Consider the following 16,886-nt stretch of genomic DNA (forward strand, 5'->3'; position numbering starts at 1 on the left):
CTTCCCTCCTGTGATCTTTGTTGTTGAGTTCAACTTTTAACCCCACAGGTGATATAAAAACATAAGTGTGACAGCCAAGACACTCTTCAGATTTTGCCTGTTACTAAAAGCTATTTAATGAAGAAACCCTAGAGTAAAATCTTGCAGAGTAACATGACACTGTGAAGAACTTGCTCAGTTTTTAGCAGTGTGTGGCCTTGCATATCAAACATGAGCTGTGTCATACACAAACTTTTGCTTAGTTATTTTAAAAGACCTGAGAACTGGGAAATATATTGTTTATGCTGATTTTAAGCAAACTCTAAATATTTTATTTCTCCTGGATGGATGGAGATAGATAGCGTGGAACTGGGCCCAGGACCTGTAGCTATATGCACTACAACTAGTGTGTTGTTATTCTGATGGACTGTGCTTTGTCTTTAGTTTGCGTAAGTCTGCAAGAATACACGAAGCATGTGACCATCCAGCATCAGACCATCCTTATTAATTTCTGACTCACACTTGTTGTGGTCCTCAATGTATGTACAGGTCATAAGGGAGTCCTAAAAATAGTTTGCTTCCTTTGAAGACTTTAACATTGCTAGAGCCCTTTAAAGTGATTTTACCTTGAATTCTATTGTATTTGAGTCTGTGGTGTTTCACAACAAAGAGTGTCAGTGTTGTGTCCTCTTTGCATTTCAGAATGTAAAGCTGATTGTGATACCTGCTTCACCAGAAACTTCTGCACAAAGTGTAAAAGTGGGTTTTACTTATACAGTGGAAAGTGCCTTGAAAAGTGCCCTGATGGGCTGGAAGCCAACAACCACACAATGGAGTGCACTAGTATTGGTAAGTCCAGCCCCACATAAAGGCCCAGCGCTACCTGATTTGCTCATGGGGATGGGGGATCTGTGAAGGGCACGAGCTGCAAGATCAGTTAGAGCTCAGGGAAAGGACAGCTCAAATCCACCCAGGAAATATTCTGCATCACAAGGTACAACAAACTCACATCACTTCATAAAAATCAAGCTTGGTTGTGCCCCAAAATACAGCACCAATGCTAAGGGCAGTTCTGCCTCAGGAAAAAAAGCCCATTTCATCCTGCTGACTTGGCCTGTGCTGAGGTAGAATGGCATCCACCTTTAGCTTGAACTGTTACAGTGTTGGCTGCATCACTACCGTCAAAGGTATAAAAATGTCAACGCAAGTCTTACATTATCTTAAAGTTTAAAATACTAACTGCTCTGGTTTTAGTCCTTTGTGCTATCTGTGCCTTTACAGCATGTGTGCACCAGCATTTTGAAGCTTATATTCCCAGAGAGGAGGGCTAGAAATTAAAATGGTATTCGTGCATAATCACCTGACTCTAGAAAGTGAGGATTAAAATCAGATGGCAAACAGCGTAGCGCTCTCTGTGAAGGAGTGAGATTGGCGGCACTGCTCTGGTGACTCATGGCTGCAGAAACGAGAGCTGCTTTTATATCTCTTCAAGCCTCTGACTCACAAGCTCCAATTCTTCAGGCCAGGGCGATTTTGGAGGTCAACACACCTAGCTGTCTGCTTCATCCCTCTGCCACCCCTGCAGCCGAAAGCAGGAAGAGTGATGTGTTTGCCTGCGGGCTGCTGCTATCCATGTCCCCCGCCATGAACACACTGAGGCTGCAGCAGGGCTCAGCTTATTTTGGTGCACTGGCTGTGAACTGTGGTGGCTGCGGGCTGGGAGCCACAGTGGGAGCAGTAACTTCTTCAGCCACCTGCAACCAGTGAGCGCTTAGGCACAGCCTGGCCGTACTGGAAATCTCCTCCTCCACAGCATCATGCACATAACTCTCCCTGGCATAGCCCATTTGTCAGGGCAAGCAATCAGGAGTAAAAATAAATGTGCACTGGTTCAGTGTTTTCTTTCTCAAGTAGCTATTAGTTCAGGTGGTAGTGACGATATTTACGGTTTTATTTTCTAGCAAAGACTTTCATCTTTGGAAGCAATTCAAGGGATAATTTTTGTTTCTTGGTGGCTGTTTCCAAGTGCTATAGCCTTAGCTGCTTGAACAATGAGTCAGTCTTTACTCAGAAAAGCCATTTAAAGTTATGGAGGAAAAACAGAACCTTTCTGTGCACGTGAAGGCCAATTATTTTAACAGGAGAGCTCCAGTGTAATGTTAAAAACAAGATTACTCACATGACAGTTTACTGGAGGGAGGCTCAGAGATCGTCTGAGATAAGTTACATTTTTAAGTTTTGAAAAATTTTAAAGTAAATTCTGAATCTGGAAAAATGTTGACTTAGGAAATCCTCCCTATAGAGAGGTTTTTTCTTCTATAGAGAAAAGTTTTTTCTTCTTTAGTGGAGGCTTAGATTCTTAAGTAACACATGAGAAAGCAAATAATTACTACCTTTTATTAAGAGTAGGGTACTGAGGAGGTGGCATGGAAGTAGCATAGCTATTAAGACCACGTTTTGAAGCTCCAGGTTGCCCACATTTTTGTCTATACTTTTTGGGCAAGTGTCCAGTGGCATACCTTTGAGTTCCCAATATCACTGTAGTTTAGAAACTGCAACTTACACTTTTCTAAAAGGCTACAATCCCTCATTAGTACTAAATTTCCTCTGCTTTGCTAACTTAAACCTTACATGTGTTCCAGATCTATCACTATTTAAGTTGAATGCCAAGCAAGAGATAACCAAAGATGCTTGGTTCCTAATGTAATGTTTCCATAACAGTTATTTCATTATAACTCTATCGATTTCCAAATTCAATACCTCAAAGACCAGCTGCAGCAGCTTGAAACAGTGATTTCCTTCTGCTCTCTCCTGTTTAATTCCACTAAAACCAAAAGGAGCTCTATCTCCACAACACCAAGGCAACCTAAGAAAAGATCCCAGTAACTGATTTCATTGAGACCAATTGTGTTTTTGCTACCATGTATCAGGGACAGAATTACAAAATATCAGGTTCAAAATAGCATCTGACATAATTATTTGACATTATTGTATGCAGTATACCTTCAGTAGTACAAATGTACTCAATTCACTGATTTAAATCTTGATTCATTTCATTTGTGTTTGCTAGCATTTAGCTGATGCAGAATAAGATGAATGTACCATATGCATAATGTATACAAAAAATATACTGGTCAGGCTCAGCTTGTCCTATGTTTGTTGCAGTGCACTGTGAAGCTAGTGAGTGGAGTCCATGGAGCCCTTGCACAAAGAAAGGAAAAACATGTGGTTTCAAAAGAGGAAATGAAGTAAGGGTCAGAGAGATCATACAACATCCGTCAGCAAGGGGCAATCCTTGCCCAGCTACAAGCGAGAGCAGAAAATGTATGGTACAAAGAAAGAGATGTCAGAAGGAAGGAAAAGGTACCACGTTATCATCATCATAATTTGAGTTTTGTATTGTACTTGTTTAAATATTCGCATCTGAATTCTCAAGCCTCAATTGCTGGCTTCCCCAAAACTCCCAATGACATGACATTCATTGAGCTGGAGGGAACTGTGCACTTCCCTGGTGTAAATAAAGTCCTAATGCTTCTGAAAAAAATGCACTTTGTGTGATGCAGAGTACACAGCGTGGGTAGGATGGGAAGATGCACTCTCAGTAAGTACTGCTGAAAGAACTGCATAAATGAGATGTTGCACATGCAGCAAAAAGGTCCATTATAAAACACGGCATGGTGAAAGGTTTTTGTTGAATATCAGGCAGTCAAATTTCATGGTTCAACCATAAAATTCCTCTGAACTGGTTCCTATGTCAAGCTCCTATTCAGGTAAGCCTGTAACTCCTACTATTGCAGCGCTGTGACCTCTCTCACACCCTGACTTCTTTGTACTAGCTCTGGTTGAAAAATGTGGCATGATCTTGCTTTCTACTTGCAGAGTCCCAGTGTAGCAGAAAGACCATAACTCTCCGGCAAGCAAGGGAAACTCCACTTAACACCTCCAGGGACAAAACATCCACAACCTCTCTGGGCAGCCTGCTTCAGCACCTCACCACTCTCTCAGTAAAAAACTTTACCCTGACATCTAATCACAATGTCCCCTCCTTTAGTTTAAAACCATTCCCCCTTGTCTTATCATTATCTGCCCTTGTAAAAATTTGATTTCCCTCATGTTTATAAACTCTCTCTAAATATTGGAAGGCTGCAATGAGGTCTCCCCGCAGCCTTCTCTTCTCCAGGCTGAACAAGCCCAGTTTCTTCATCCTGTCTTCATAGGAGAGGTGCTCCAGCCCTCGATCATTCCTGTGGCCCTCTTCTGGACCCTCTCCAAAAACTTCACTTCTTTCCTGTGTTGGGGATGCAAGGTAGAGCAGTGTGTCTGCCTCAGGGGAGCAGCCAAGACAAGCTATGTACAGACTTCTTCCTGTTTAGACTATATATTCAATATGTCCATGAATATTATCGCTTTTGCTCCTGCACGGTGGCACAGCTTGAAGCACAAACCTGCTACTTCACTGAAACTGGAAGAAAAGAGTATTTTTTTCTACAATAGTTACAATACAATACGTCAGAGCTGAAAATATAGTTCTGAACTTCAATTTTGAGTCTAAAAACTGTTGGTTTTCTTTAAGGTAATAATGATGCCATGTATTTGTTTTTGGTAATTCGACAGCATTCTCAGATTGGATTTTTTCTCTTTGAGAATTGTCTGTATTTCATACGTACTTTAAATGAAACTCCTCACCTATTTTACTGTCAATCCTTATTTAACAGGATCTGAGCCAAGCCGATTTGAAAAATACTGCACACCACAAGAGTTCCTTTAAAATCTTTATTTTTCCTGCAATGTGCATAAAACCATTATTCTTCTCTTTTGAGCAAGTCACAGAGTATATTCTAGTCTGTTTCACACTCAGTAGACAATTCCTTTGAACTTTATGCAGTCAGATGTAACCTACATTCCAACAACTATGTTCCAATACTGCTTACGCCTTTGGGATTTGCATGTGTATAGCTGGGAGGATTTTTTTAATGTTCTGAAAGACACCACTGTACAATCCTCTGTAATATTACCCACAAATGTCTGTCCAATTCATTTTTGTACACCTTCAAAGAGAGATGAGTTTATTTAAAATGAAATAGAAGGTAATCCTTAATAAAACTGAGGAAATTCACACATGAAACATTAGGTTAAAATATGTTGAAGGGATGCATTATGCTCAGAGTTTCCTTATGTTCCTACTGGGATAGGGAAATAAGGCTTTCCAACTTAATCTCTGAGCAACTTATCTTCCTTACTGCCACTATCCCTTATTACTCCAAGAGAAATTTTTTGTTCCCCTGCAAACAAGAGAATGCTTGTACCAAAAGCTAAAGCAAGCTCTGTTCTTATGGCTAGCTAGTCCAGTCAATGAGATGAAGGGAGTTAACAACAAAAACTCTTTTGGACAGGAAAGGGAAAGTAAATACATTTGGACTTACTGTTAAGAAATATTGAAAATGCTATTTGCATTGTACAACTTTACACTGCCACTTGGGGATTGCTTTGGAGACTAGCTTCCAGTGCATTGACTAAGTCTAGCAGCAGACCTAGCAAGAGCCAACAGTGCTGCAATCTGTCATCTGCAATCAAACAAGTTAGAAGACAAAGTTAGTTCAGTCAGTCTTTGCCATTTCCATGTTGACTATATGTCTGTGGCCGAGGGAGTAAGGGCAAAGACCACATCATGACGGGGTATGCTCGTCACAGATCCCTCAGTGACTTTGCTCAAGAAGTTGAAATCAGAGACAGGATGTTAGTCATTTCAGTTGCTGCTATCTCAGAGAGGCAAGTGCATATTTCTGGAATAGTTACACAGAACAAGATAAGACAAATGAAGATGGCTTTTTGTTTCCATCTGCTTGCTAGTATGCCATTAAAGCTGGTGTGATCCAGTATAACTCTTTTTTTTTTTTTTTTTTCCTTTCTCTGTCTAGTAAATTGAGTTTTACTGGGAGAAGAAGCTAGAGTTTTGAGTACATGTCTTCAGATGGCTGTAGTATGCAGGAGTCCTATCAGGCATCCATTAAATATGCAAAACCACCTGTTAGCTAAAAACCCTAAGGCATTTGTCAAGATTTTACTTCAGCTGAAAAAAATGTAACTTTATTCTAACAAGGTTAATAGATAGGTCACAGTGAAAGTAATGCTTCCTATTAATTTCTATGATAACTGCAACCAATATAAAGAGCACAATAACACTACCTGATAGAAAAAATTATCTTAATATTATCAATATTATCAAATTCTCTCATAAAATCATGACAGCTACAAAAAGTTAATTTTCAGCATTACCACCACCATTAGCTATGCATTTTTGCAGCATGAACAAAATCCTGCACGCTGCACTTGTAAAAATCTGCACCAGTGGAGGTGACCCAATGTTTCACAGGTGCTGTGATGGTGTCATTGCTAGGAAAATGCTACCCACACAGTCCATCTTTCATTGGTCCAAGCAGATGGAATTCAGAAGGAGCCAAATCTGGGCTATACTGTGGGTATGATAAGACAGTCCAACCAAGACTGACAATTTGCTCCGCAGCAAACTGGCTTGGGGCCTGACATTATATTGTTGCAAAAGGAAGGTTCTCTTCTTCTCTGGTCTGACTCAAAGTTCAAGTCTTCAACTTAGTCAGTGTTGCGATGCCGTGGTCGGAGTTGATGGTTTGTCCAGTTTCTAGGAAATCTGGAAGGATCACTACTTTCCTATCCTAAAAGACAGTGCTCATCACTTTACCCACTTAGGGCTGCATCTTGAGCTTTTTCTTTACTGGGAAATTCATGTGTTGTCACTTCATGTACTGTCATTTTGACTCCAGCTTATGGTGGTGATACCACATCTCATAAATGGTAGTGATGCGATTCAAGAAACTGGATCAGCCTCATATTGATTCAATAGATCCTGACAAACTTGCTTATGTTGTTCTTTCCGTTCCTGTGTGAGAATTCAAGGGATCCACCTTGTGCAAACTTTATGATATTCCAGCATTGCCACCATCATTTCCAACACAAAGTAGCTGATCTTCAGCTCTGTATGCAGTTTCCTGTTGTAAACCAACAATCTGTGGATAAAGACATTCTTCATTTCATAGTCTGACAGCTGTGCATGACCATCCAAAACATGGCTTGTCTTTAATGTCAGTGTTGCCACTGCTGAAACACATCACCCACTGCCTCGCTGTGTTCACATCCACCATTTAGTCTCCAGAAACATTCAGCAAGCATAAGTAAATGTCAGCGGGTGCCATTTTTTCTGCACAGAGGAATTCAATTCCACACCTTTGCTTCATACACATTTCCAGGACAGACACCATTCTGTCAGATTGCCCTTCTGCTGCCATCTGTCACACAGCAACAAAATGTAATGGAATATTGGTGGGAAGTTTCAGCTTTTACTGCCATAGCACCAGCATCTGCTTCTGATGTAATGGACCAACATAGTAACATAGGAGGCATTACTTTTGGAGCAACCCTGGTATTACACAATAAACTACTTAATTTGTATTCAGTTAACTTAAACTCACTGAGTTATCCACCCTAGTGTAAACACTCTGATGCCACATGGATTCATGTAACAAAGGAACACAGAAGGAGCCTTTAGTATCTCTAACAATAGCAACAAAGTCTTCATTTAATGTCTTTTCAAGGTGCATCAATTTCATTAATGGCCAGATGAGGTGTCCCAGGCAGCACAGAGAAAGAGAAAGAGAGCCTCTATTAAAATAAGAGAAAGCGTGTAAGTTGTATTACAATTTTAAGATGTACAGGGAAGTAGAGTAGGGAAGGAAGCCATTAGTAGAGTTTCACACTTTGCATGAGTTTTGAACCATGTCCCATAAAATCAAGGTTTTGTAATCTCTACAATACAAAGAAACCCCTTTGTACCCATTTACATAAATGTGTGCCATAGCAATGTGTTTGTTCCTGCAGTAGTATCAATTTCTTCCTGAAAATTCTGGACTCTGGAGTAGTTGCTTACTCATTTTGTAGAATTTTTTTTTTTTCATACTGGACAATTTGAAGTTGATGCGCACTTGATTTTTACAACAAGGGTTTTGCCTTCTGAGAATTCATAAAAGGCATGACAAGATGGGAGTCATCACTGAGCCCCTGCTAAAAATTAGTTGCCTATGTCTAAGAAGGTCCTTGATGTATCATATCAAAGGTGGGATACTGGAATACTGCTCTTGGGGAGGGGGATTCATGTGCCATTAGGTGGATTCTAAAAAGAGCAAAATGATTTTTTTCTCCAGAGGGAGCTCCCTTTTCACAATGACTGCTAAGGACAGTCCAGGGTGAATGATGTGGATCTTACCTGCTAACTTCTTAAGCATAACTGCACGGGAAAATAAGATATTTCAATCACAGCTCATCCTGAAAGTCAGATCCTCTCTCCTTTGTATAGCTTGGTGGTATTTAAAACAAAAGGATTGGCGCATGTGAGCCAGAGAGACATCACAAGTGCACTGTTCTCTAGACTAACTGTGAGAGATGGGGTGTCCTGTGTGAAGGTCACTCGTGTGGTTGTGGTTAATGACCTTATTCCATGGTGGGTCACAGGACTTCTGAAGCTTCAAGATGAACACAAAGCTAATTACTGCATCCCTGTGTTTACATTCTGCATACGCCAGTGGGTCATAACTCTGGCCTTTGCGAGCCTGACTTACTATAATTGAGGAATTGAGTTCGATTGTTTATTTTCTGTTTGTTTCTGCCAAGAGGACCTCTCATTTCCTTTCCTCGCAGGGGTTTTGACTCTTTAACTTTAACACATTTCCAGCCCCCTACACCAGGGCTGTTGCGACTGGGAATTCCTTAGTTGCAACATCAAGGGAAATGGCTTTCTGGAAATACCTTGAGCAAGGCAGGATATGGACAGCACAAAGCTGACCACCACCATTGGCCTGCACAAATGGTCACCATTCAGAAAAGAGATCTTGGGAGAGAATGGTTAAGAAGGGAAAAAGAGGATCAGTATGATTCAGAGAGATTTGTGAATCTAAAATAGCTAGTAAGCAAGTATGTACAGCTCAAGAATTCAAGGGCTGGAAAGGCAGGGAAAACCCATTTTAAAATTTAGTCGAAGCACTTTCAAAATATAATTGAAGTTAGGCATTTTTGAATGTCATATTATGTAACTGCAAACTAAGACCTTAAAATCCAAACGAATTAATAGTAGTGTAGCATTTTGCTACAAGTGTGCTTACTTTGTGTTACGGTGAATATCAAATTCTTACCGTACCTCCCAGTTCTGACAGACATACACACTGTGCAAGCAGGCAACACAAATTTGCTGCAAGTCTTTGCATATACAGTGCTATACAGTGTGACAGTCATCTCACAGCAGAGAATGAAGTGGATGGTCAGCTCTTCTTGTGCAGTAAGTGAATCCATAAAAAAAGCTGACTTCATTCTTATAACAAAATGTGGATGATGCGGGAGCACTTCTCCCTAGATCACTAAACCAAATAAGGGATAGAAGTCATCTCTTTTTCCCTTTCCAGTCTTCCCTTCTGGAGGTTCCCTGTGCTCCAGAAGTGGCTTGCAAACATCCTTTAGATGTCTGAGCTCTGTAGGAAAAACACAACATCACTAATACCTCTCCCTCCACCCTTCCAAAGTGCCCATCCATTCAGCACCAAATTTTAAACATCTTTCTAGTATCTTCCCTCTTGAATAGAATTATCTGGGAAGGTGAAGTCCATAGCTGTGACTGTACTGCTAAGGAAAAGCATGCAAAGATGCACTCTCCTTGACTACAAGACCAAGGAGCATCTTTTGGTTTGCATCCAGACTATTTGGGACTATTCTCCTGCTTTGGCTGGTGGGGAGAGAAAGGGAGCTGGTGCAGGTCAGAGACTGAAACCAAACTAGCAGTCATGCAGTGCAGACACAAAAGGGCCTTCCTTTGTTGCATAGCTGTACTGTACTAATCCACAGCACCTTCGTATCTGGTGGCATCACTTTACTGTGTTCCATGGAGACGAAAATAGGAAACCATGCCTACTGTATTCTCCCAGCTGCAGGGCAGAGATCACATGCAAAAGAACAGAATATCTTTTTCTCTTACCCTACATCATTTCCTTAGTCTGCCTGCATGTCCTCATTTATCCCTTTTCTCCACTTCTCACAGCTAGTACTTCCAAAGCCTTGCCCTAACTTCTAGCATTGTAAGGAGCAGTGGGATTTATTTGTCGAAGTTGGAAGAGGAAATCAGCCTCTTGCAGGCTGTGCATCACGGCCACGTATCTTGATAACTTTCTGTTCTCTACTCCCCAGCAGACCAGAGCAAGCTGTTTTCTTGTCCTTGGGCAACATTACCATAGAGTAAAGATGAAGAGAAGTGGCTACTGATAGCACAGCCCACTTGGCCCTTGTCATCTGGGATCTACAACTCCATTTTTGCCTGTATGACCTGGAAAGAAGAACAAATGCAAGAAAGCATTAGTTCTTACAAATCCATCAGATCTAGTACATCCATCAGATTTAGTCCAAGAATGCAAAATATTTGGTGTATGTGATCTACAGAGTAAATCTGGCAGTGGATGTTTCAAGTTTTAATGGTGACACAGAGAGCACTGTAAAATCATCTAAATCCTGAGCTGTGGAACACTTCCATGTATAGCAATACTGTTATAGCACAGCAAATTGTGAGAGTAATGGCACTCATTCACTACTGTTTTAGCTGCCTAATTCTTTTAAGGGGCATTGTCCAAGACCCATCGAAATCCCATTGACTTCAGGGTACTTTGGATCTAGCTGTAAAGAAAAGATTTTTCAACATTCCTTTGTAACGAAGTGAAAACAAGCACTTTTTTGGCTGCTGCTTCTCCTCATCTTACTGAGTTTTTGCTTATTCTTCCCACCCAAGCAGCTCTGTTTGCTTTTCCCCACCCAGGTCTCTGCATCTCCAGCCTCCTCGTCTCTCTCAGCACATGCTCCCTCCTAGCTCCTACACCTGTTGTAGCCTTTAGGCTGCCACTTCCCAGCTCTCCTCCAGCCCCTTAACTCTGACAAAGAAAACATCTGCTGCCATAGCTTTTCTTTATAAAGAGCCAAAGGAGCTTTGTATTGTTCCCAATGAGATAACATCCAGTGTTGTTATCAGAGACTGTAAAGATCAGGAAAGAGGTTGTGGGAATCTCCATCATGGAAGATTTTTAAGGAGGTTAGACAAACATCCATCAGAAACAGTCTAAGTATAGCAGTCCAGCCACAGAGTCCAGTAAAGAACTAGATAATGCTTTGATAAGCTTCCCTACATTTCTAAAATTACCACAACATTTCCATAAATTTTTTTCATGCCTATTGCCTTCTGTAAGACTTCCACAGACAGAAGACATACTGCACATTTGCACAGCACTATTTCAAGTATTGCTGTCTATTGACACATTCAATATAAAGTGTCCTTCCGTCTTTACCAAGCTCAGATTTTCATTTGGGCCTGAAGGAGGACATTGAAACAAATTTTCTTCCATTTTGTTTAATTTAGGTATCCTCTCCTGGTGGTATGCCTGCCATGCTGCCATGCTCCTATTTGCACTCACCAACTATTCCTGTGTATGTAGCTCAGTGGACTTAGAATCATAGAATCACGGAATGACTTGGGTTGGAATGGACCTCAACGATCATCAAACTCCAACCTCCCTGCCACAGGCAAGGCTGCTAACCTCCATATCTAATACTACAGCAGGCTGCCCAGGGGCCCATCCAACCTGGCCTTGAACACCTCCAGGGATATAGCATCCACAGCTTCTCTGGGCGGCCTGTTCCAGCACCTCACCACTCTCTTGTCACACTAATTCACTAGAGATGAAAGCTACCACCACTCTGTCAATGAGCCTATACAAAATTTGATAGTAGACAAAGATGTGGTTCATCAGGGGAATATTGCTGTATTTAGTTTTAAAAAAAAAAAAAAGAAGTTAATTCTAAGGACAGATGCAAACAAATATTTTTCACTTGTGTTTGTTAAAGTAATTTTTAAGTGGTAAGAAATTAATGAGAAGAAAGAAAGACATCAGTCATTTGTCATGCAAAATTTTGGTGGCCATGTTTTTAATGAAAAAAAAAAGGAAACCATTTCCAAAATTTTCAATATTTAGTTCCTTGAAACAAAAAATGGCTGTAAAAAGAATTAACCAGGGGTCCACAAGCTAAACATCTGCAGGCTAGTACCTAATTATTAACTCTGGGGATTTTTCTGGGGTTTACAAGCAAAATGACCCAGTGATGAAATTTTTTGAATTTTGAATCTAATCTAATCCTCCCCAATATCTATAGCAAACAGTAGCCCCAGCATAAAGATTTACAACTACCGTTATGTCTCTGCTTTGTTCTTAAACATGTATTTACTTCTGCTCATTTGCTTTCTGAAATTCCCTCTCTCATTTGTCATCTGAAGAACTCCGTTTAAAAGGAAAACAGACTTCAGACATGAAACACAACTACATTCCTGAAACATGAGATGAACAACCTTTAATTCACGCAACCTTTCATTTACAGTAATGTTTAGTGCATGGCCCAGTCTCATTATGAACGATGCCTCTCCCTGTCATTAGCCTACAGAAAGGTCTGAAACACTTAAGTGTTTAAAGGAGCCCTGTTTTAGCCCCTGTATTCTCTCCTTTTCTCCCTCCCCCACTTTCCATATCCCTTTCTGACTGCTCTTGTTCTAAGTGCATGATATAAATGCTATACTTTGCAAACTGCACTTACTGTTGGCTTCAGGCTTCGAAGGACCCTTCTGAACACTTTTTATACAAACCCTTGCAAGGTCACAGTTGGAAAAATCTCAGCTGGTGGACTTGGATTCCATGAGCTAGTGACCATTTATAATTAATATTAATGAATGGCAGACGACAGATGTTTATTGCTTAAGTAGAAATGTGCATTGCTAAACCAGAAGGATTTTTTTGTTTAAATGCAAAGGAACTGACTTTATTTCTCATGTGGATGTGGGTGGTGGGAGGGAATGTCAGTAGGTGATCTGAACCCTGCTACCTTTAAGAATGAGCAAGGAAACAATACTCCATAAAGGACCCGAGCTCTCTGATTGATTGAAGCCTGTTGTTCAGTTCCTTAAAACGTTAGCTGTAAAAGTAAGGAGGAGTCTTTTCATCCATTTCATTGGCTTTAATTTGCACAGGAATGGCTTTCATCTGTAGCTGTCAAAGCATTAAACATAATTAAGGAACCATTATCTTCGTTCTATAGTTGTGGAACATGAGGATGTCATAAAGACTCCATTATATAGATAAAAGTCCACCAGGAAGATGAAGAATCGCAATCCCAGCCACAGCCTATTTTATTTGTTAGATTTTTTTTTCCCCAGTGTTTTTAAAACAAACTAAAGCTATAATGGATGAATTACTGAAGTTTAAATCTGACATTGTGGAAGATGCAATATGGAGATGGAAGAATCTCTGTGAATCCCTCTGAATACTGTAGGGCTTATTCAGGTTTAAAGTTGATGGAATTTCTGTTTTCTAGCTGAAAGCAATGTACTCTTTCAGAGTACAAAAAATAACTTCCTGTGACATACGAGAATCCTGGGTAACATTTTCAAAAGTACATGAAAAGCTGTAAGTAATTTTTGAGAATTTATGGCTAAGGTTGGAGTGGGAGCTCTGGATTCTTTGTGCAGCGTGTTCTACTTCATTACTATCTTACTGTACTGTATGTTTACTGTTTCCTTGCCCCTGAGAATGCTACACACCTGTATGATAGTCTATAAAGTGTTTCAGAATGTGCCATACCAGAGCCTTGCAAAATGTTTTTTATTTCAGTGGCTACAGAGTTGGTCTTCAGTATTATAAGAAGAGTGCTTAAGGAGTTTACAGCAAAAGGAGGAGACAGTCAGATTTTAGAAACAGTGAATTATTTCATTTTTCACTAATCTGAAAACTCTTAAAAGAGGCAGGAAAGTGTTTAACTGATTGGTTTTAAAGACAAGCATGAGCATAATAGTTGATTTGTGTATAAGATCTTCCTCAGACAGAGGCAAGAGATGGTTAGAAAGAGAGACCTTTGCTGGTCCCCACAGTCTCTGTTTTCAGAGTCCAGAGAAGGTCCTGACTTCTTGCCATACATCCTACTGAAGAAATGTCACTAGTGCTGCTTTCACTTCTGGTTCCCTAGAACCTTTTTGCAGCCCTGCAATATGGCTCTTATAACTGGCCCTATTTACAGGCTGCATACACCCCACGGGCACACTCAGAAGTGCAATGCCTAAGATTATTACAATTTTACCAGCAGTGCTGTAGCACTCCTAATTCATCCCCCGAGCACAAAAGAGAAAAAATAACACATGCTTGCAGCAAGTTCTGCTGGGCTGCCATTATCTCCTGCTGGCAGGAACTTGGAGCAGATCTCCTGGGGAGGTGGCTAAGGGTTGCAGACATTCCTTAGCACAGCCTGGTGCTCTGTGCCATGAGAGGCTGCTTTCTCTTCCCACTGGGGGCTTCATCTCCTCTAACCTTTGAGCTATCTAACCTCATTTGTTCCCCATCTAAATGGGATGGTGGTCAGTTTATAAAGTATACTAAATAAAATGAAGTCCAGTGATGCATCATCACATGCAATACTCATTCTTCACATTCCACTTGAAGCTACTCATAAAACCGGCTGCTAACTTCAGTGTGCAAAGCCTGTGTTACTACAAACAGCTTTAGATCCAGCGTTCATTCTCAGAAGGATTTAAAAAGAATAAACTTATCACATTCTTGGAAAAAACAAGAAAAGACTAGAGAGACTGGATAAAATTTACATGGACAATTTCTTCTATCTGTGACACGTTTCAAACTGAGGATTTACGGGAAATATTAAAATAACTGCATTCAGTTTTGTTTTTTTTTTTTCATGCATGTCCTCCATGACCCCCGCAGAAATATCTGGGTTTTGTTTTTAATGCACTTGAATTTTCCAAAGGAATGGAAAATGCCGAATTGTGGAACTCATCGTATTTCCCAGAAAAATATTGATTTCAGTGAGGACCCACGAGAAAGCAGGCAGGTTCTGAAACAACTTTGCTTTTGTGTTAGGTTTCTGCCCAGTATTCTCTCAGCTTGTTTGCTGGGCTGGCCCTTGGCAGTTCACCTGGCAGGCTGACAAGGACTCAAGAGCCTGAGAACTTGAGATCCCTTTGATGAGAGCATCTTGGTCATCTGAGCTCTTCAAGCTTCATAGACCTCAATTCTGAATCCCTTTATCAAAAAAAATTTCCTGAGCCTTTTTCAGAGGCAGCTCAGGAATCTTGTTGTTTCCAATCCCCTTCTCCTCAAGCTGCTTTTTGCTTGCTGAAATGCCATTCTTCGAGTAGGTGAGAAAACCTCATAGAACCAAGTGGAAATGGCCAAAGTGAAATGTCACGTCACTGTTGTTGAAAGGGGACTTTTGGATTTGCTGATTTGAGTGAAATTTAGAAACATGACCTGCCATTTTAATTGGGATGAAAATGTGTTTGGAAATACTGGCACTTCCTAGAGAGGGGAAGATCAATGTTCTGGCCAACAGAAATAGTACACAGATACTGGAGACATGAAACAAAAAGAAATGGTCATTTTTCAACGCCTTGCTTGTGAAAAGAACCCTTGAAAGCAAATTATTTGTTCATTTATACCAGAAAACAACCTTGGTGACCTCAGTGTGTTTAAGCAAGTACAACAGAGTCAAAACCAAGCCTCTGGCATATTCGAGTAATGGCATCCTGGCTCTGGGCTGATGATTGTGCTGAGTGGATCCATCAGGAGCTGCCTCTCATGTGTATGTGAGCTACTGCTCCACTGGCTGATCAATCAGTCATGCTGGCCAGGATTACTGCGAAGTGTGCACAGGTTCCCATCCACCTGTCAGCACAGGCATCACCACAGGTGGGAAAGCAAACAAATGGAGTAGGGAGGAGACGGAACAAGTGAACCATGCAAAGCAGGGCCAGTGTTACATCCTGTTGACTCTCCATCTTCTTTCACCTTCCTGGGACGTTGGATAATTAAAGAACTGCCCTCAGATACTGCTCCAAAACGACACCTGGCACAGGACAGGTGATGGAAAGCCACCAGCCTTGAGAAGGAAAACTGCCCTTTGAGGTTTACCTACCTGGCACTGTTGTGCTTTACCCAACCTTCAAACTGATGGAGTTACGTTTTTATATCTCTTAAGACACGTATTGTTCACACACGTTTGTGTTTGAACGCATACGCACAATGATGACACTGAATGAAGGTCCAGTACTGAGTGAGGCAGGTCCTGGTGTTACAAACAGTATTAGCAAATCCACTTTGGGATCACTAGCAGAGCCCAGTGTGTTCATGTAGGGAAAAAAGCATTCTGCATTGACTGTGTATGGATGCATCCAAATATTGGATAATATGACTGTCTCCTGAACTAACAGGTTACATTAATGCAAATGGTTTACGGAAAGCCAAAGAAAAAGGCCCCTCTTGTTTATCCCTCTCTTCAAAAAACTCCAAGTAGAAATTTGAATACTGAAGAAAAAAAATTATTTGGGTATTTTCTCCTTTTTACTATTGTACTAGAAAGAGTTCAAATGTCTGCTGAGGCACAAGCATCTGTCTCTTATCATGTATAACTTTTCTTGATTATTTCTAGAGAGGCAGACTAAACATGCGACTCTGACATAATGCAGCATCACATTTATATTTCTGGTTTGCTCAAAAGCCTTCACCAGCTGAAGTAAGTCTCTAAAAAGGACTATATTTATTACCTCAGTGTGGGCTAGTAGGAGGGCATGGCTTGTTGGTATCTTTAAGGAATACAAGCTACTATAGATCTCTTTCAGTATCCTACAGCTACAATAGGGTAGGGTTTTCTGGTACCAATCACAACTATCTGCAGCCTTTCCATTGTCATCTGATTGCATTAGTCTTAAAAGAGAATTACACAGAGGACTCATCTACCATTTTGCA

At 40.7% G+C, this 16,886-nt stretch overlaps 1 protein-coding gene across 1 annotated transcript in view; it reads left to right on the top strand.

Moving 5' to 3' along the window:
* The window catches only part of RSPO3 (R-spondin 3), a 59,520-nt gene that overhangs the window by 35,650 nt on the left and 6,984 nt on the right, over positions 1–16,886 (top strand). The window contains exons 3-4 of the mRNA XM_052677915.1: positions 682–828; positions 3,145–3,342. Of these exons, the coding sequence (XP_052533875.1) occupies positions 682–828; positions 3,145–3,342 (345 nt within the window). The remainder of the gene's footprint in view (positions 1–681; positions 829–3,144; positions 3,343–16,886) is intronic.

This window comes from Tympanuchus pallidicinctus, unplaced genomic scaffold (genome assembly GCF_026119805.1).
Source record: "Tympanuchus pallidicinctus isolate F22 unplaced genomic scaffold, pur_lepc_1.0 scaffold1, whole genome shotgun sequence".
NCBI classification, from domain to species: Eukaryota; Metazoa; Chordata; class Aves; order Galliformes; family Phasianidae; genus Tympanuchus; species Tympanuchus pallidicinctus.